General features: G+C 38.9%; 1 protein-coding gene across 1 annotated transcript in view; it reads left to right on the top strand.

Annotated features, from left to right (window-relative positions):
• The window catches only part of MAP3K1 (mitogen-activated protein kinase kinase kinase 1), a 74,902-nt gene that overhangs the window by 33,945 nt on the left and 19,146 nt on the right, over window positions 1–21,811 (top strand). Inside the window, exons 2-6 of the mRNA XM_052659041.1 lie at window positions 10,779–10,929; window positions 11,563–11,763; window positions 14,945–15,145; window positions 16,563–16,679; window positions 17,067–17,215. Coding sequence (XP_052515001.1) covers window positions 10,779–10,929; window positions 11,563–11,763; window positions 14,945–15,145; window positions 16,563–16,679; window positions 17,067–17,215 — 819 coding nt within the window. The remainder of the gene's footprint in view (window positions 1–10,778; window positions 10,930–11,562; window positions 11,764–14,944; window positions 15,146–16,562; window positions 16,680–17,066; window positions 17,216–21,811) is intronic.

Raw genomic sequence — 21,811 nt, 5'->3', positions numbered from 1 at the left:
CACTCCAGTGTTTGTCTGGGACAATCCTATGGACAGAGGAGCATGGTGGGTTACAGTCCATGGGGTTGCAAGAATCGGACACTATGGAAGCACAACAGCACAAATTTATCTACCTGAAAGTCTAGCCTTGATGTTTTACCTTAAATGTGTCAGTATCTTTGGAGGCTGTTGAAGTCCATCCAAAATGCTCATATGTCAGTTTTATAAGATTTACTTTACTTTGATAAAACCTGCAAGACAGTCTTATCATTTGACTATTCTTATGAATGTTTGTGATCAAGAAAGATTTCTTGTAATCATTAAATAGTCTTGAGCGGAATTAAATGAAAAATTAAAAATATGATTGATGAAAGAAAACAAAACTAGAATCTTTTTTCTTTCTTCACTTAAGCTTCTGTTGATCATAATAGTGTCCTAATTGCTAGTTACTGATATTGTATATACATTAAAAAAACAAGCACACTGACAATTATCAGGAGTAATTTACTTCTCTGTAGAGTTTACTCATTCTGTAGACTTTATTAATTGCTTTAAATATTTTCATACATTTCTAGCATGCATATTAAAAACATATAGTATAGAACAGCTGTGCAGTTAAAATACAGTTTTCTTTTTGATTCTCTTGTCTTCTCTAAAGGGAGACTTTGAGGCATGTAGTTTACTCCGTGTATGTGTTAGTTGCTCAGTCATGACCGACTCTTTTCGACCCCATGGGCTATAGCTCACCAGGTTCCTCTGTCCATGGAATTCTCCAGGCAAGAATACTGGAGTGGGTTCCCATTCCCTTCTCCAGGGAATCTTCCCAACCCAGGGATAAAACTCAGGTCTCCCACATTGCAGGCAGATTCTTTTCCATCTGGGCCAACAGGGGAGCCCAGTCTACTCCATAAACTTCATCAAAAAAAAACTTCCATAGAGTTGCCACCTTTAAAAATGGCTTAATATTGCCTAGTAGCTCTGCGTTTTGTAAATTCTCTTTTACTGTATTTATACAGTGATTGTTAAATCAGTCTTTTATGAATTGCTAATTTAGAAGTAGGAAACCTTTTGAATATTCTTCCTGTTCTCTTTGAAATGTTTATATACCCCAGAGGCACTCATTTGTGGTAGAAGTTAAGGGTTAAACAGGCTGTATGTGTCTATCACATGTGCTGGATACATCTGCAGTGTTATTTCCCAGATCTTCATTGATTAGGAGTGATAACCAGCTATGCTAACTCCAGATCACTGATTGTTTATTAAGTGATAACCAGCTATGCTAACTCCAGATGATTGATTGTTTATCAAGCCCATGGCGTCAGTTCTTCTGGGTGCTTTGTGGCAGCAGAGTGTGGCCCAGGGAAAGGACCTGCCCTTGAAGACCTGGCACTTTGCGTGTCTAGGTTGGCATAGGTCAACTAGAGAGTGAGTTTTTGGTTTAATTTTGGTTAATTTCATACAGCTTAGACTGTGCTGTGCTTAGTTGCTTAGTTGCTCAGTTGTGTCTGACTCTTTGTGACCCCGTGGATTATAACCCGCCAGGCTCCTCTGTCCATGGCAATTTTCCAGGCAAGAATACTGGAATGGGTTGCCAGGCAGTCCTCCAGGGGATCTTCCCGACCCAGGGATTGAACCCAGGTCTCCCACATTGCAGGCAGATTCTTTACCATCTGAGCCACCAGGGAAGCCCACTTTTCAAAATCCTGTGATTTTTGGTGGAGAATAATTACAATCTTAAAACTCAAATGGGGTAATATTTTATTAGAAACAAATCCTTGATACCAGATAGATTGTATAAGACAATTCAGAATAATTTTTAAGTGTGAATCAATCAAAATAACTAAGGTGGTATTAAACTGCTTATATTAGAATCATTGTTGATAATTAGCTGTTTGTTGTCTTTGTTATTTAACCCCCATATTATTCCACCCTTGATGAGTTAACCAGAGCATGAGCTTTTTGAGGATGAAATTCTGTGCCTGTATCCTTCAAAGGACTAACTGGGAAGGTTTGCAGACAATACTACAAATAGTTTTTGTCCCCTGATAAAGATTTCTGGTAGAAATTCAGTGTATTATAAGACTGATTATACTGTGGACATGCTTATATCAAGAAATCAACAGTCCTTTATTGTACGAAAGTCAGCATATTTACTCTGCACTGAGGGAAAAAGAAAAGTTACTTGTTTCTTTAGTTCTCAGAGCCAAATGCTCCTGAGCACAACCTGAAGTGAAATCTTATGGGGCCTAGTTTTCATAATGTGAGCCACTTTTATGTATTATGTTATAAATGTTGCATTACATAAAGATGGAAGGGTGACTCTTACCAATGATTTTATTTAGTCCTCCTTGCTCAGAAGAGGGAAAAGGCCAGTAGTTGCCATTGACCATATATCTCTGGAGAAATTATCTTAAGGGAAAATAGAGTTGTTTTACCACTAAGATACAGATTTTTTTGGCCTCAGATCTAGGTCTCCAAATTTTAAGTACTTGTGAAATACTAAGTTTCCTTTTGCCTGGAAGTCATTCACATCTGAATTTAAATCCTGTGTTTTTTGCATACAGACTTTATTACCTTGGACACATAATGTAACCTCCTGGTTGGTTGGTTTGTTTTTAATCTGCCAGTGGGATAGTAAGAGTCTCATCATTGGGACTTCCGTGGTAGACCAGTGGTTAGGACTCTGCTTCCGCTGCAGGTGGCGCAGGTTTGATCCCTGGTCAAGAACTAGGATCCCACAAGCCCCATGACGCAGCCAACGATAGAGTGTCCCATTCCCATGAGAGTTGACGGAAGTGACTTGCATGGAGCTGTTAGCACAGTGCTCTGTCCATGGTAAGGGGCTGTTGGCCTCTGTCTTTGCAGCCTTGATGCATCGCCACACTTTCCTTGTCCTTACCAAAGTCTCCTTCTCTTGCTTTTTACCTGGCAACTTATATTTTAAGGATCCCAAAGTGGTCTGGTTTTGTTTTGGGAGATAGTTGGCTCCTTGCTCTCTCTTTTCGGCAACAAAGCTTATGGGTTTTAGTATGTGAATTACTGCTGCTAAGAGAACTTCACAGGTAGGCATCAACTGGGTGGCTCTGAATTGTGCCTGTCCCAAATAATTCAGTGTATTTTCCAGGGTTCTTTGAGATTGCCTAGACACTGATAGTGGAGAAGGAAATGGCAACCCACTCCAGTGTCCTTGCCTGGAGAATCCCAGGGACAAGGAAGCCTGGTGGGCTGCCGTCTGTGGGGTCGCACAGAGTCGGACACGACTGAAGCGACTTAGCAGCAGCAGACACTGATAGAATTGAGATTCTCTCTAAATAAAGTTATCCATAATCTAAACTGTTCTGGAAATCTTTATGTATACTAAGGTTAAACCTCATTAATTTCCAGAAAGGTTTCATATCAGTGTAATTATTATTACTGTTACAGTGAAGTACTCCATTAATTTATACAATTAATGTGCTCCTTTAATTCTTATAATGAAAGTCACCATTTAAAAAACTTGTTTAAGCCCCTTGAGTCCTCAAGCAAGTATCAGCATAGACTTCTGATGATGACTTGTTACAAAAACAGAATCAGATTTGACAGTGACCTGCCAGGACAGTGAAGAGCACAGGTTTCAGAGTCAGATCGACTGGGATTTGGGCCTGTTTGAGTGTCTTCTGTGTTGAGTTAGTGTTTTCATCGGCTCTTTGGGGTTGCAGGGGAGAGAGATCGTTAGGGGTGGTTTCAGTGCACAGCGAGGGACCCGGGAAGTTCCTCCCCTGCAGCGCATACATGCGGCCTTTGGAGAATGTGGTGATTCACCCCCCGGGGAGACACGAAAGTGGCTTCAGTTGACTGACAGCAGGGATTGGGGAGCCAGGTGCAACACTTATATTTACTTTCATTGCTCCTTGCCCTCACCCTGTCTCTAACCACCTCTTCCTTCTGACTAATTTCTCTCTCTTCTCCCTTGTTTCTGTCTCCTTGCTCCTAGTTACTGCTTTGCTATTTTTGTCTATTTGGATGCCATTCTTCCCACAGTGATACTCTCCAGGTGTCTTGTATTCAAACTCCCATAGAGAGAAGGTCTGGTTAAGATGTACGGCACCATCCAGTGCAGAGGGTCTTTGGATCAGGGCACGTTCCTGCACCAGCCAACTGTGAACTGCAAGATGGGTTTAGATGTGTAAAGCATGGTGCCCCGGGTGTCAGAGACCACTGGGAAAGGAAGGTGGCTATGACTGGGCAGGCCCTCTGGCCTTACGTCGGGTGCCTTTGTGGCCTGTCCAGGACATTTGGCACTGATGATAGAAGAGTGAATAAGATGTAGTAACCCATCCTGGAGGAGCTCCCAGTGTGATGAAGGAAGTAGGTACTTAAAAACTAGAGTTTATCCTATATGATAATTAATACTGTTAATAGCATCCTGGGAGGGAATGGCTAACTGCTATAGAATGGTGGTAGGAAATTCTTTACTGAAGACATATGAGATTTCAAAAGCTATATTCCTATCAGGAAATAAATCCTCAAAGGCAGAGAGACATGAAATATCTTTGTGCTTAAGAAAAGGGTGTTTTAGTGCCATGAGAAGAGGCCAGTGGCTGGCATGTAAGAGGTTCCAGGAAGAGGGTCTCGTATATGATACGAAGAAATATTACAGTATTAGAACCAGGAAAACTCGTCTCCCAAAAGACAAGAGAAGGGAGAATGACGTCTAATCAACAATGGCTGGCTCCAGATCAATGGAGGACTGAGTGGCTTCATTGAGAAGGGGCAAGTGAAGCATCTCGTTTTTTTAAATATTAGCAGGTTAATTCTGTAGGTCTAGAAAGAGACTAAACTATATAAACCTAACCTCAGGGGAAAAGGTTTTTTGCAGCTCTAGGTCAGTTACAGATTCATTCAAAAAAGTTTTAATGTTTTTTAAATAAATGTTTTTTTAATAAATATGTTTTTTAAATAAATATGAAAGGAAGATAAAGCTTAATCTGTAGCAATGTTAATCTGTTTAGTTTGTGTTTAAAAAAAAAACTTTCCTGTTATAACTATAAAAGATGATGAATCTCAAAAATACTGGAGTGGGTTGCCGTTCCCTGCTCCAGGGCCTCTTCCCAATCCAGGAATCGAACCTGGGTCTCCTGCATTGCAGGCAGATTCTTTACCATTTGAGCCACCAGGGAAGCCCTATATATATGCACACATATCTGGTAAAAAGAAAAACCCTGTTTATGTCTGATCTGTGAAGATTATAACAAAACAATAAATATGCAAGAAAAACTTGTTTTTCTTCCCAGTTTGGTTTTTGTTTCAGAGATAAATGAAGCTGAGTAGGTATGATTCCCCCCCGCCCCAGCTGGCAAGTGGAATAGAATTTACTCTATTTTTCATTGAATTTAAGATTCCATTGGTTGTAAATTGTATCATTATTTTGTATACCATGGAGAAATTTTAAAAACCCTGCCATTTATAACAGCAGTTTTATTTAAAAAGGCATTCAGATTTCAGAGATATTAAATGTGAGGCACAGGCATGAGGAAGTTGAGCTAAGAGATCTTGTAGACAGAGTGCCTGAAGAACTATGGACGACAGTTCGTGACATTGTACAGGAGACAGGGATCAAGACCACCCCCAAGAAAAAGAAAGGCAAAATGGTTGTCTGAGGAAGCCTTACAAATAGCTGATAAAAGAAGAGAAGCTAAAAGCAAAAGAGAAAAGGAAAGATATACCCATTTGAATGCAGAGTTCCAAAGAATAGCAAGAAGAGATAAGAAAGCCTTCCTCAGTGATCAGTGCAGTAAAATAGAGGAAAACAGTAGAATGGGAAAGACTAAAGATTCCTTCAAGAAAATTAGAGATACCAAGGGAACATTTCATGCAAAGATGGGCTCAATAAAGGACAGAAATGGTATGGACTTAACAGAAGCAAAAGATATTAAGAAGAGGTGGCAGTATTACACAGAAGAACTGTACAAAAAAGATCTTCATGACCCAGATAACTATGATTGTGTGATCACTCACCTAGAGCCGGACATCCTTTAATGTGAAGTCAAGTGGGCCTTAGGAAGCATCACTACAAACAAAACTAGTGGAGGTGATGGAATTCCAGTTGAGCTATTTCAAATCCTAAAAGATGATGCTGTGAAAGTGCTGCCCTCAGTATGCCAGCAAATTTGAAAACCTCAGCAGTGGCTACAGGACTGGAAAAGGTCAGTTTTCATTCCAGTCCCAAAGAAAGGCAATGCCAAAGAATGCTCAAACTACCGCACAGTTGCACTCATCTCACACGCTAGTAATGCTCAAAATTGTCCAAGCCAGGCTTCAGCAGTATGTGAACCCTGAACTTCCAGATGTTGAAACTGGATTTAGAAAAGGCAAGAGAACCAGAGATCAAATTGCCAACATCCGGTGGATCATGGAAAAAGCAAGAGAGTTCCAGTTCTGCTTTATTGACTATGCCAAAGCCTTTGACTGTGTGGATCACAATAAACTGTGGAAAATTCTGAAAGAGATGGAAATACCAGACCACCTTACCTGCCTCCTGAGAATCTGTATGCCGGTCAAGAAGCAACAGTTAGAACTGTACATGAAACAACAGACTGGTTCCAGATCGGGAAAGGAATACGTCAAGGCTGTATATTGTCATCTTGCTTATTTGACTTATATGCAGAGTACATAATGAGAAACACTGGGCTGGATGAAGCACAAGCTTTCATCAAGACTGCCGGGAGAAATATCAATAACCTCAGATACGCAGATGACACCACCCTAATGACAGAAAACGAAGAACTAAAGAGCCTTTTGATGAAAGTGAAAGAGGAGAGTGAAAAAGTTGACCTAAAGCTCAACATTCAGAAAACTAAGATCATGGCATCTGGTCCCATCATTTCATGGCAGATAGAGGGGGAAACAATGGAAACAGTGAGAGACTTTATTTTATTGGGCTCCAAAATCACTGCAGATGGTGATTGCAGCCATGAAATTAAAAGACGCTTATTCCTTGGAAGAAAAGCTATGACCAACCTAGACAACATATTAAGATGCAGAGATATAACTTTGCCAACAAAGGTCCATCTAGTCAAGGCTATGGTTTTTCCAGTAGTCATGTATGGATGTGAGAGTTGGATTATGAAGAAATCTGAGCACTGAAGAACTGATGCTTTTGAACTGTGGTGTTAGAGAAGACTCTTGAGAGTCCCTTGGACAGCCAGGAGGTCAAACCAGTCAACCCTAAAGGAAATCAGTCCTGAATATTCATTGGAAGGACTGATGCTGAAGCTGAAGCTCTAATACTTTGGCCACCTTATGCGAAGAACTGACTCATTGGAAAAGACCCTGATGCTGGGAAAGATCGAAGGCAGGAGGAGAAGGGGATGACAGAGGATGAGATAGTTGGATGGCATCACCAACTCTATGGACATGAGTTTGAGCAAGCTCAGGGAGTTGGTGATAGGGAAGCCTGGCATGCTGCAGTCCATGGGGTCGCAAAGAGTTGGATACAACTGAGCGACTGAACTGAACTGAAAATGTGAGGCACAGGCATGAGAAAGTTGAACTAACAGTGGAAAGTTTATATGAGTTTAATGGAGGAGGTGGTGGCTGGGCCCAGGACCTGTGGCCCCATGGAAGGCTTGGAAGCACTGAAGCTCTGGAGTGCTGAGAGGACACACAGAGGGTCCTAGCTGCCTTCCTTAGGCTGGATAATTTTTTTAATATGAAAAAATACACATTTTAGAACTAAGAATATATAAGTATTACTTATGAAGGTATTAGAAAAAACAGGTTTAAATTTAGAGATCAATTTAGGAACAAAAATTGTTCCACAGAATAACATTTCAATTACAGACTGAGTCTTATATTAAGTGCAGAACTGTTATATTAAATGCACAACTGTAAAAAGATTAAGTAACATGAGTAATCCTTAAATTTTAGAACTAGGAAGGTCCTCAGCACTGCCAAAGATGTTGACAAATGATCATTCATTTAGTATTTGTTTTCATACCTATTGTAAGCCAGGCATTATTAGCCGTTGGGTATATGGAAACACTGGTCCTCTGCCTTCACGGAGCTTACAGTTTGAGGGGCAGTGCCTACAGCAGTGAACACTTCAGAGAAAAAGTACAGAGCTGTGGAAGAGTGGAACTAGAGATTCCTAATTGAGAGTGGGAAGGGTCTGTAAGGGGTTGAAGAAAAGCCACTGAGTGAGTAGAAATTAATGAGGTAAAAAGGAGACAAGAAACAGCTTGTACAAAAAACCTGAGCAGAGGAGATGGAGCCAGTCAGTGAAAGAAATAGAGTGTGGGGGGAGAGGGGGTCTGGGTGACTTCAGTTGAGGTAAGACTGGATGATGCAGGGCCTCATAAGCCATAACATTTTGGATTTTTACTCTCAGCCCAGGGGGAAACCACCAGAGGGTTTTAATGGGGGAAGTGACCTTGGCTGCTCTGTGAAGTGAGGTTGGAGTACGTTTCAAAGTGAAGAAGCCCCCTCAGGAGTCTGCTGCTAGTTGAGACCAGCTAAGGTGACAATCTGACCTGAGCATTGTGACTGAAAGTATGTGTTCTTGAGGATAATTTGTATTAACCGAAGTCTTAATTTGTGTACATTTGGACCCAACAATTCCATTTCAGGGCATTTATTCTAAAGGAATAATCTTAGATACGTGCAAAAGTTGAGCTACTGGTATGTTTAAATATTTATATTTAATATTATTAAATATAAATAATACAGGATAGGAATAAGAAATTGGTTTGAAAGATTATAGTATTTTCAAACAAGTGGAAAGGAAAGAGGAAAATCATACCCACTTGAAGGAAACCACGTCATTGAGGAAGATTTGTTTAGTTAAGGAGAGTTCTCTGTGTGTTTGAGTGGGTACTAGGAAAAAGATACTGAAAATACAGAATTGAGAAGAGATACTCATGAAACAAATTTGAGGAGGAGAGCTCTAGGACAAGGGGAAGGAGGGCACTTTTCCCGGTTGCAGGAACTTCTGGCGTAAAAATGCGCTGCAGTTCTACAATGTGACTTCTATTTTGAGTACTAGCCTGAGAATCTTTAAGCCATACCTTGCAACATTGTTACTGGGTGGAAAGTGCTTTTCATACCAGAGAGTTGTAAGTGAATTTTTAGTGTGCTCTCAGCCCTTGAATTTGATTGCCTGTAAATTTGAGTTTCCCTGGGTAAGGATCAACTGAGCAGGATGAATTTTTGAGAAAACATTTTCTCTCTCCCTTTTCCCCTCTCCCCCCTTCCGTCCCTATCCCCTTCTTTTTCCATTCCTTTTCCTCCCTCCCTTCCTTCCCCTTACATCCCTCCCTCTTCCTCTGACTCACCTCTAACATTTACGATATATTCAGAGCAGGGAAAGCAGTCACATACTTAAAGGAAATCAGTGCCCTCCCTCCCATATTGCCTCTCTTTGTGACAGTTTTTATACCTGAGTAATGGAGATATTTTACTATGTGGTGTGTCCTAATGCCCCTCTGCAAGTTTCAAATGTTATGTATTCTTTGCATTAGTAAAAATATCTAGGCCAGTTTCAGAGGTATTTAACACCCTGGTTTCCACTCCCTCCATAGTATTGATGCTTAAGTAAACCAGTTGACTCTTATTTCCTTTCTAGTGCCTGTTTTAAGTAGGTTTGGGGGGTTGGGTGGGGCTGTTACTGCTATTGTTGGGTTTTTTATTGTTGTTTGCTGCTGCTTTGCAAACACTGCTGCTTTATAGTAATGATTAGCTGGAATATTCCTACAAGAGTTTGAATTTGACTTTTTGGTAAGCTTGCAGTTATCATCTCTGGTATTTCCTTTTCCTATCAGTGTAATTAAAAAAACAAAAACAAAAAACTGTTCTATAGCTTTACAGAATTTCCAAAATAGTTACTGAAGTTAACTCAGTATTTTTTAAATTGTTGCTTCTCCCAGGATGCAGTTGCTTTAACTCTTCCCTTATAAAACCAGGTTTTAAAATCCATGCCTATATATATTGTGTGTTTCATATATCCGTGTGTGGATATGAGTGTATTTTGAAGCTAGTGGGTGTTTTACCTATTCGGTTTTGTAAAGTTAGTTCTCAAAAGTTACCAGCTTCCTGGATATTTTATTATAACTCCACAATACATTATCGTGTAAAGGTCAAAATGTTTCTACCAGGTAATTTTTTACTATTTACATATGGAATACCCCAAGTACAATATCATTTTCTGAGAAAACAAGTTTAATTATTGAGACTTTGAAAAAAATACTGTGGATTAGAAGATGTGGTTAGGTTTCACCTAGATTATTAAATGTTTAACTTATTTCTGCAAATGAGCATATTTTCCAGATTTTACCTATACTGACTTAAGTTATTGGAATTCCTGGGATAAATAGTAATAATTAGCTCTTCTAAATATTTGTCTGTCATATACTTGAGTATGTTAAAATGGTATAATTAGAAACAGTGCAATTTTCATGAATGTATTTGTTAATGCAGTGCTTAATGTCTTGAGATGCTTTTTATTAACTACCTAGAAACAAAGGAAGGTCTGCACTAGTATTATTAGTAAGCCTGCACCTTCTAAATAGAACCTTACTTTTTAAAGACATTATTAAACTAGTGTTATCAGGCAGCATTTAACACTCTCCATGTTACAGTGTAAATTCAACAACATAGTATGATTCATAATGATATTTTCATATCTTGCTTAAGTCATTCGGGGATTTTAGCAGTTATCTTTGTAGTTGCAAGTCCATTGAAAGTATGAAGTAAAGCCATATTGTTCTTGAAAATTATTTTTCATATATAAATCTCATTCTCCTTATTTTTCCTTCTGTTTTTAGTCGTGAGATGGAGAATAAAGAAACTCTCAAGGGACTGCACAAGATGGACGATCGCCCAGAAGAACGAATGATCAGGGAGAAACTGAAGGCCACCTGTATGCCAGCCTGGAAGCATGAATGGCTGGAACGGAGAAACAGGAGAGGTCCCGTGGTGAGTTACCTGCTGGAAGGAAGAAAGCATAGGAGGAAGTGGGAAATTAAGCATAAATAGATCCTCTTATAAGCTTTTTTTTTCCCCTTCATTTTAAATGCCGGGCAGTTTTATTTGCTTTGACATTTTCTAGACACTTGAACAAAATGTAGCTAACGCTGTGCTCATTAAGCAACTTAAACTGTTCTAAGGAGTAATCCCTCTGGTTGAGTGGGAGAGGTAATGCTTAAAGCAACACTGCCCTCTAATGTCTGTGTCTCGAAAATCCTTTAATTAGCGATTTATACTGTACTTAGAAAAGCGATTTTTCCAGTTTTATTTTGATGTTTTATCTCTAAGGTAGGATCTAAGGATCTTAATTCTAAATCTCTTAAAATTCATGTATGACAACATTTTAAAATGCATTATGTAAGTATCAACATTCAATTGATGAAGCGTAAATGACTGAAATCTGTGTGGTTAAAAATAGCCTTACACTTACAGCTTAAACTAATAAAGAAAAGTTGATATATTTTCTGTTGTATTTGTATAATATTGCATAATTTTAAAAACTGAGTTCTTGTCTTGATCTTATGTTCATGTTTACTTCTTGTTTTATTTTTTAAGTAATAAAATACTGGCATTTTAATTTAGGTGGTAAAGCCAATCCCTATTAAAGGAGATGGATCTGAAATTAATAACTTGGCAGCCGAGTCTCAAGGAGAGGGCCCAACGAGCGCTGCTTCCTCAGCTCCCAAAGGCCGACGCAGCCCTTCCCCTGGCAGCTCCCCCTCAGGTCGCACAGTGAAATCTGAATCTCCAGGAGTAAGGAGAAAAAGAGTTTCTCCAGTGCCCGTAAGTAAATGTGCTAAGTTTTCTACAGTTTTAAAACTTACTTATGACACAGGAAAGATTGGCTAACCATCTGTTAGAGCAACATTCCCAAAGTGTGCCCGCAGACCCTGGGCTCAGGGTGCCTGCCCTCAGATGCTTCCTGTGGATCCATTAGGGCAAAACTGATTTTGTAGGAACCCTGAGAGGTTATCTGCCTCTTGCACTGCATTGACGTTTACAGTGGTGAGTAAAGCTGCTGGTGCATGTGCCTGAATTAAAGGTATGACAGTGGAAGCTGTATTCCTCACTTGGGTATTTGACAGACGTTTTCCTTACAAAGAATTAAGTAAGACTCACTTCAAGGAAAACAGCTGATCTGTTTCTTCACTAGTGGTAAAATTTGAGATTTCAAGCAAAAATTAGAGTTTTGGAAAACTCATATCCACCGCTGTCAGCTTGATAGCTTCTCAGTACTTAGACTTTTAATGAGCCAATAGTATTATCACTTGTGGGTTTTTTTGTGTGTATTGTGCCATGAAATACATGAACTTTTAGAAGATCTGCCATTCCTTTGATGTAGTATCGAAGACGAATATTCGTTATTATTTGAAAAGGATTTCCCAAATACATGTCTACGTGAGGCCAGATTCTCTTCATGTACTCAACCAAAATACCGTATCACAGCAGACTGAACGCAGAAGCATGGATGAGAATCTCAGTATTGAGATTCAGTACTCTGATTCAGTCTTTGTATTGAGCCAGACATCAAAGAGACTTGTAAAAAGTTAGGTCCTGACCCTCCAAGACAGAGAGATTACCACTGGCAGGAATGCAAGTTAAAACTTTCTAACCTTGAAAAGCAATTGAGTGATGGCAAAATAATTGTGGTATAGTGACCAGAAGGGGGAGATTTGGGTTTCCTCACACCTGAGGTTGTTAAAGCACATAAATACTTCAGAATGTAAATTTTAAGTAAAATTTACAGTAAAGCCCAAGATTCTCAACAGTATTTATCAGCTTTATGTGGACACATGTTTAAATTAGCTATTTTTTTAAAAACTTGACATAGGAATAATCATTTATTAGCTCATAAATCTGAAATAGGCAGGGCTCAGCAGGAGTGGCTCATGTCTGCTTCGCGTGGTATCTGCAGACGCTAGAATATCCAAGGCTGCTTCTTCACTCCCCTTTCTGGTGCTTCAGCTGGAACAGCTGGGGGCTGTTGGCCTCTCTTTCTCAGAGCACAGAAATCAGGCTGTAGCAAGTGTTTCAAGCTAGGAAAGCAGGTGGAATAGATTCTCACAGCCCTCAGAAGGAACCAGCCCTGTCAGCACCTTGATCGTTGATTGTGGACTTCAAGTCTCTGGAACTATGAGACAATACATTTCTGTTAAGCCAAAAAATAAAGAAAGGTGATTCAAGAGACCAAATCCCAGCATGGAAGCTCTTATCAAGCCACCACTTGGATTATATTTACTGATGCCTTATTGCCCAAATCTAGTTACATGCCCAAATCCCAGAATCAGTGTGGTAGGGGACTACAGAAGGGTGTATAAGTATACTGGGAGGTGTGGTCCATGGGGTCATCAAAATGAAAGTCCACCGCAAATAAAGAATTGTGTCTCCCGTCCCCCTACACCCTCTTTGGGATATATATTAGACAAGGTGACTTCCTCATTTTAACAGCTACCTAGTGTTTCATTATCTGGATAAAGATCATTCATGGCTTCTTTGAACTACATACTAACGGACATTTATGTTCCCTCTCAACTTTTCATTACTGAAAACAGTCTTGCAAAAATATTTTTTATGCATACATCATTTTGCACATCTAGTGAGCATATCCGTAGTGTGAATACTTAGCAAGTCCAATAGTATATACATGTGTACTTGTTTTGGGTTTTGTTTTACTTCTTAGTAATTGCTTATTTAAAAAACAATGGTTTTATTAAGATATAGTTCATATAGTGTACAGTTCACCCATTTAGTTGTACAGTTCATTGAGTTTTGGTGTATTTACATAGTTGTAGCCATCACTATAATAAGTTTTAAAGTATTTTCATCCCTCCAGCAGAAAACCCCAGACTAGCAGTCTCTCCCCAGCCTTAGGCAACCACTGATCTACTTCCTGACTATATATAGTTTGCCTGGACCTTTTACATAAATGTAATCATATAATATGTATAGTCTTCTGTGGCTGGGTTTTGCTCTCAGCATCATGCTTTCAGGGCTCATCCATGGTATAGCTTGTATCAGTATTCCATTCATTTTTAACTGTAGAATAGTATTCTCTTGTATGGATATACATATTTTGTTTATTTACTCATTAGTTGGTGGGCATTTGATTTCCACTTCTGGCTTCACAGTGCTGCTGGTAACAGTTCTGTACACATTTTTATGTGGACATAGCTTCATTTTTCTTGGGTATATACATAGGAGTGGGATTGCTTTACAAAGGTTTACAAAGTGAGATTGTTTTACAAAGCAGGTACACCATTTTACATTCCCACCAGCCCTGTTGGAGGCGTCCAACCGCTTCATTTTCTTACCAGCTTTTATTACCTTTTACCTGTTTAGTTTGCATCAAAAAGAGCTAGACTTTGCACTGGGCAGTGATGGAAAGACCAGGTTCTAGGGGAATCAGGGAAGTGGAGTGAGTGGCACACATCACCCTCACCACAGGAGCGTTTTCAGCAGCCTCCAGTGAGATGTCCGTAACCTGGGAAGAGTCATTTACCACTCCTCCACAGAGAATTCCATGGAACTGTTTGTAAATGACCGGTCACAGGAAGCACATTTAGTAATCCCTTAAGTGGAAGCCAGGAAATTGGATGCTTCATTTTCATCCCTAGAAACAAGTCATTTTACCTGTTTAGGAAGCACATTTTCTATGCTTTTTATTTTGGTTTACATAAAACTTTTCAAAGATGTCAGATACTTATAATTTGTAAAATTACCATACGTTTGTCTCTCTTAGCCAAAGATTTATTATTTTAAGGATGACAGATTTTAAAAATTTACTCTAGCAATATGGCAGACAAATGCATTTGCAAAACACATTTTGTCCCATCATATTATATATTGAGGCATTTTTTGGTGAATATAAAAAAGGTTTGGTGTGACCTTTTTTAGGTCATTTTTTTTCTTATGGAGGAGTAAATTTCTTAGGAGCAATTTACCTAATTTTTAAAATATTGTGAAGTTTCAGAGTGGGAGAATCACACCACCTCGAAGAGCCCCTTCACCAGATGGCTTCTCACCATACAGCCCCGAGGAAACAAACCGCCGTGTAAACAAAGTGATGCGGGCCAGGCTGTACTTACTACAGCAAATAGGACCCAACTCCTTCTTGATTGGAGGAGACAGCCCAGACAACAAATACCGGGTGTTTATCGGGCCTCAGGTAGGAACTGTCACCATTTTACATTTTATTAGGATCTGGAACTAACTCAATATACTGTGACATTCTTAAATTAGTATGTAATTCTCTTCTCTAATCTAAAGAGAGTTAAACTATTGGGGGAACTGTAAACACTTTATTTAGTGTGTTTATAAAGGGCTTTACTATGATTTGATATACTTCAGAATACAAATTTGGTCTTTTTATGGCTTATTTAGGGCTGTGCCGGGTCTTTGTTGCTGCTTGGGCTTTTTCCTAGCTGTGGCGAGCAGGGGCTGCTCATTGTGGTTCCTCTTGTTGCAGAGCATGGGCTTTAGGGTGTGTGGGCCTCAGGAGCTGTGGCCCCTGGGCCCGGCAGCTGTGGCCCCTGGGCCCGTGGGCCCGGCAGCTGTGGCTCCTTGGCTCCTGGGCCCGGCAGCTGTGGCTGCTGGCTCGGCAGCTGTGCCCCTGTGGGCCCGGAAGCTGTGGCTCCTTGGCTACTGGGCCTGGCAGCTGTGGCCCGTGGGCCCGGCAGCTGTGGCCCCGTGGGCCCGGCAGCTGTGGCTCCTTGGCTCCTGGGCCTGGCAGCTGTGGCCCCTGGGCCCAGCAGCTGTGGCTCCTTGACTTCTGGGCCCGGCAGCTGTGGCCCGTGGGCCCGGCAGCTGTGGCTCCTTGGCTCCTGGGCCCGGCAGCTGTGGCCCCTGGGCCCAGCAGCTGTGGCTCCTTTGCTTCTGGGCCCGGCAGCTGTGGCCCGTGGGCCCGGCAGCTGTGGCTCCTTGGCTCCTGGGCCCAGCAGCTGTGGCCCCGTGGGCCCGGCAGCTGTGGCTCCTTGGCTCCTGGGCCTGGCAGCTGTGGCCCCGTGGGCCCGGCAGCTGTGGCTCCTTGGCTCCTGGGCCCGGCAGCTGTGGCCCCTGGGCCCAGCAGCTGTGGCTCCTTGGCTTCTGGGCCCGGCAGCTGTGGCCCGTGGGCCCGGCAGCTGTGGCTCCTTGGCTGCTGGGCCCGGCAGCTGTGGCCCCTGGGCCCGGCAGCTGTGTCTCCTTGGCTCCTGGGCCCGGCAGCTGTGGCTCGTGGGCTCTAGAACACAGTCTCAGTAGTTGTGGTGCGTAGGCTTAGTTGGTCCGAGGGATATGGGACCTTCCTGGACCAGAGATCGAACCCCTGTCTTCTGCATTGGTGGGTTGATTCTTTACCACTGAGCCACCAAACCAGCCAGCCTGGTCTTTTTAATAAACCAAAAATAAGAGATTAATTCATGGAGATAGCTGTAGACTTTTCTTGCATATCCTTATATATCTTATTATATAAAGATAATGAGAAATTAATAGAAAGTTTAGTGTAATAAACTTGGAAATATTTTTAAAGGGATCAACCTAGGAGTTCTAGTGGAATACGGATTTATTAAAGTAGAGGTTTTTTGTGTTTTTTTTTTTAACCTCTTTAGAACTGCAGCTGTGGGCGTGGAACATTTTGTATTCATCTGCTATTTGTTATGCTCCGGGTATTTCAGCTAGAACCTTCAGACCCAATGTTATGGAGAAAAACTTTAAAGAATTTTGAGGTAATTTTTTAAAATAAATGCTTTGGAGTAAAATTGTCAACTAATTTTTATGATACTCCTGAAATTTTTCCATAAGCTTTAAATTTAAGTTAGACAGTGGTCATTTCAGAGATGTGAATGTATTTAAGGATTACTTGATGTCTGTAAATAGTTCTCTTCTAAGCTATTGACTAATTAGTTTTTTTCTTCTAGAATGAAAAAAAGTAAACACTGACCTATAAAAATACTGTTCTTAGTAAACTATGTGTATTCTTATTTTTGAAGCTCTTAAATTAAATTGTCTTTGTGAAAAACTTATGAAATAAAAGCCAAATAATTCAACCTATAGAACTCATTTTCTGTACATTATGGCACAAATGTCATGTTGCTGTCTTTTTTCAATGTTAGGTTGAGAGTTTGTTCCAGAAATATCACAGTAGGCGTAGCTCAAGGATCAAAGCTCCGTCTCGTAACACCATCCAGAAATTTGTTTCACGCATGTCAAATTCTCATACACTGTCGTCATCTAGCACGTCTACATCCAGTTCAGAAAACAGGTCAGTACTTTTTAAGGAATTAACAGCATTAATCCAGTGTTACTCTTTAATTTTAGGGTTTATTTATTTATTTATATATATATGTATATACACACACACACACACTTGTTAAGTTGCTCTAAAATGACTTAACTGTTGAATCTTGGCTTTCAAGTTAAAAATCACGGGAAAAAATATTAAAAGTCATCCAAGTATATTTGGATATTTTGTCTTGAAGCCTACAGTGTTGAAAATGGCACCTGAAATATCAGAATGTAATAAATGTCCACTTCATAAGAAAAATTAAGGTAGAAAGTAAGTGGCTACTGTTCATCAATTATCACTTCGTGCCAAGCACCTTTTATGTTGTTTTATTAGGTAGGTTTTTACCACTTTGGGAGATAACGAACTTGAGGCATTGTGTAAAGAATATGTCTGTAATTCTTTTATAAATTATGTACAAGGCAAAGTGGTTATCCAAAATTACTTTCAAATATAGGATTTTTAAATTTCATGATATCACTGCTTCTCTCATAGATAGTCCTCAGGGAATCCTCATCACAGCCTGTTTTACATGTGAGAACATAAGTAGGCTCTTCTGAACAAAGAGACTAATCATTTGTAATTAAGAGATATAATACCCATTAATCATAGTTATTAATTAAAATCTATGTTGCTTCTCAGACTTTTCCATTGCCTGATTGCTGATAAGACTAAACTCATAATCCTGAAAGATCTGAGTTGTAAACCAGTATGACAGGTGTGGAAAAAATTAAGAGTATTATCATAAAAAGTCATGCCAGTTTTCTTTCTTTTCCAAGATTTCTTTATTGGTTTTAATGAAAAAAATGAGGTTCTTAAAAATTACTCCAGAAAAGAGTACTCCTTTTTTTAGAAGGGCACCTCCTATGTGTTCTCAGGAACTTTGGTCTGAGAAGCAGTGGTCTAAGTGATTAAGTGTCATTTTCATTCCATCAATCTTTTAAGTATTGTTGAGGAATAGAAAGTGATGATATTAGGCAAGAGCGTGATGAAGTAAAGAACTGAGAGAGAAGTGTTTTTTTTATCTATGGAAAAAGTAAATGTTTGAATTTTCTTATTTTTTATTAAATGGATTGATTTTAGAATGAGAGTTTTATGAGTTTTTTGGGACATGGGTCAGTGATAAGTAAAACCAGAACAGGTCATTTGAACAGACGCAGAACCGAACCCTCCTGACTTGTGGTTCAGGACTCTCTCTCTTAGCCTTCATTTCTTCTAAATAAATGGAAAAAATTAGATTTATTTCTCAAGCTTCCTTACCCAAACTTATTCTAGAGCCTTTTTCCTTTTGATTGATATTTTTGTAGCTTTTTATTTTGGAAAAGAAATAAATGCTTAAAACCAGGTAGCCAATAGAAAGTGTCTCTCTTTCTCTAAGATGAAAAAGGCACCCTCTAAAGGCCATAATTTGTGGGTTTTTTTTAATTTATTTATTTGGATTTATTGTATCCAAAGGGGGAAACTGAAGAAGTTGTAATCTTAACTAAGTATACTGTGTAGGTAAAAAGGTTAATGTTTCATATAATCACAAAATTTTCTGTCTAAAGTAAATATTTTAAGACTAAAATCAAAAAGAAAATTTATCTGGAGATCTTATCACATTTTATATTCATTTAAAAGTAGTATATAAGCAAGGAAAAACAGAATTGGGACGGATTGAGTATATAAAAAAATAATTAACAAAACAGGACCACCAAAACAATAGAAACCTGTGATCCAGTACAGAAGTGGGCAAAGAGCATGAGAATAATTTTCACAGAAGAAGAATTTCAAGGGGCTAACAAACATATGAAAACTGTTCAGGCAACCAAAAAACTAAGAACATGCTTATTTAAAAATATATATTTTATATATATATGAGATTAATTTACAGAATTAATAGATTGTAATGAGACAGTTCTTACAAGATATGCTTTACTGTATGTAAAGTGGTATAGCCTTTCTGGAAAAAAGTAATGTGACTTTTGAAAACATTTATAGTTATTCATCCAGTATATGTATTACTTTTTTTTTTTAAGAAAAAATATTTAATCTGAAAAATGCCCAAGACTTACATATATGGCTGTTTTTCACAGTACTATGGTGAAGAATTTGGAACAACTTAAATATCCAGCAACTGAATGGTTAAGATATACCCATGTTATGAATATCTCATGCAGCCATTAAAATTATGCTTTTGAAGACTATTGAATGGAATGAAATAAAATCCAGATTATACTATCTAGATATACTATCTGTCATGCATGAACCCATTTTTTATATAAAAAAGTATTACAGGTGCTTAAATAAATGAGGGAAAATTTTCATGGTTATTAACTGGTAGTATTATTACAGGTAACATTTTTATACTTTAAATGCTTAGGGCTTTGAGGGTTACTGGGCCTCTGTCACAGCTATTTGGCTCTGCCCTGTAGCTAAAGTAGGCACACACAGCATGGGGCATGGCTGCGTCACCCTCAATACTTTTCATCTTATTATTTTTAAATAAATATAAAGTCATGACATAATTTGATCTGCAACTTGCTTTTTAAGTTTAAAAAAATGTTTTCACTTTATATATCAAGAACATTATCCTCAGTACAAAAATATATATTACTTTCTTATTATGGCCATGTAAGATTATATGTATATAACACAGTGTATTTTGTTATTGCCATAATTAATGGATATTTGTGCTCAGATGCTCAGTCATTTCTGACTCTTTGTGGCCCCATGGACTGTAGCCCACCAGGCTCCTGTTCATGGGATTTCCCAGGCAAGAATACTGGAGTGGGTTGCCATGTCCTACTTCAGGGGATCTTTCCAACCCAGGGATTGAACCTGTGTCTCTTGTGTCCCCTGCATTGGCAGGTGGATTCTTTACAACACCTCTTTTTTTTTTTGCCTATATGCAATGGATTTTTCTGTTGGAATATTTCTGAAGGAAAGCATTCAAAAAACAGGTTCTTTTAGGTCATGAATATGTACATTTAGTATCTTAAGAAATACTAGCAAATTCTTTTCTAAAAATTTAAGTTTTTTCCCTCCCACCAGTAGTGTATATGAGAGCCTGTTTTCCTATGCTATTATCAACCTGTTTAATTTTTGTCAGTCACATTATCCCACCCCTGCCAAAGACAAAGTAAGAGTTTTATTAATATAACATGTATTTTGTACTTCTCTTTTTATGTTTATTTGCTATTGGTCTTTCTTAAATCAGCTGCCTTTTTATCTTCTTTGCTTGTTTTACTGTTGAGTTGCTAGTATTTTTCTTACTGATATCACACTTACTTTGTATATAGTGGGAATGGTATATACAATATAATTATATTTATCATATAATTCAGATACACATAATAAAGTTACAATTTTGCCATAAATGAAACCATTCTGTACAAGTTAGAATTCTGTCATATTATCTGTTATTTTTTCATCATATAGTACATTATAAATATTTTTCTTTGTCATCATGTATGGATCTCTGATCCTTTTCAAAGGCTTCATAATGCCTGGGTGTACTGTTGTTTTTTTTAACCTCCTTTTGATGTTACTTTGGTTGACTTTTTTTTTCATTATGCTAAGTACTACTATAATAACATTCTTACACATATATCTTTATTATTTGTGTCTTTATTTCCTTATGATATATTCCTGGAAGTCTAGTTGAAAGATTGTGTACATTAAGAATAGTTGTTTCTAGCTCTTTCCATCATCTTTCCATGCTGCCATAATGGTGTGTATGAATGTCCTGGCTGATACTCTGAAGAGTATCAACAATGCCGAAAAGAGAGGCAAATGCCAGGTCCTTATTAGGCTGTGCTCATCATCCAAGTCCTCGTCAGGTTTCTAACAGTGATGAAGCATGGTTACATTGGCGAATTTGAAATCATCGATGATCACAGGGCTGGAAAATTGTTGTGAACCTCACAGGCAGGCTAAACAAGGGTGGGGTATCAGCCCCAGATTTGATGTGTACCTCAGAGATCTAGAAAAATGGCAGAATAACCTGCTTCTGTCCCATCAGCTTGGTTTCACTGTACCAACAACCCCACCTAGCATCATGGACCATGAAGAAGCAAGACAAAAACACACAGGAGGGAAAATACTTGCATTCTTTTTCTAGGGATGTAATACATACAAATAAAATGTCTCAGAGGACCAAAAAACAGTTGTTTCTAGATTTTTTTTCTAGGAAAGTTGGACCAGATTATATACTCACCGAAAGTGTCTGAGATAGGCCTTCATACTTAAGGATGTGGAATAGATGAGTTCTACAGTCCTTCCAATACTTGAAATCTTGACAGTGTTGGCATGTAGTATGTTTATACATAGATCTTATGGTAGTTCATTTATTCAAAAGCTGCAGTAACAAAATTTGGGTAATACATGTATCTCTTGAGATTTAGTTCATTTATTGAATTATAGTCATAGCAAGGAAAGGTTAAACCACATTCAAAATTACTGTATAATAACAGTAGAAATACTTCTCAAATAGTTTATGTACACGACACTCCTAAACAAGAATTCCTAATTTTTTCGTAGTCTGAAGAAGCCAAAATTGTTTGTAGCATATGGCTTTAATTCTGTTAACATTCT

Source organism: Budorcas taxicolor, chromosome 20 (assembly GCF_023091745.1).
Source record: "Budorcas taxicolor isolate Tak-1 chromosome 20, Takin1.1, whole genome shotgun sequence".
Taxonomy (NCBI): domain Eukaryota; kingdom Metazoa; phylum Chordata; class Mammalia; order Artiodactyla; family Bovidae; genus Budorcas; species Budorcas taxicolor.
Note: the sequence above shows the minus strand (reverse complement) of the source record. Positions and strands in the feature narration are given on the sequence as shown.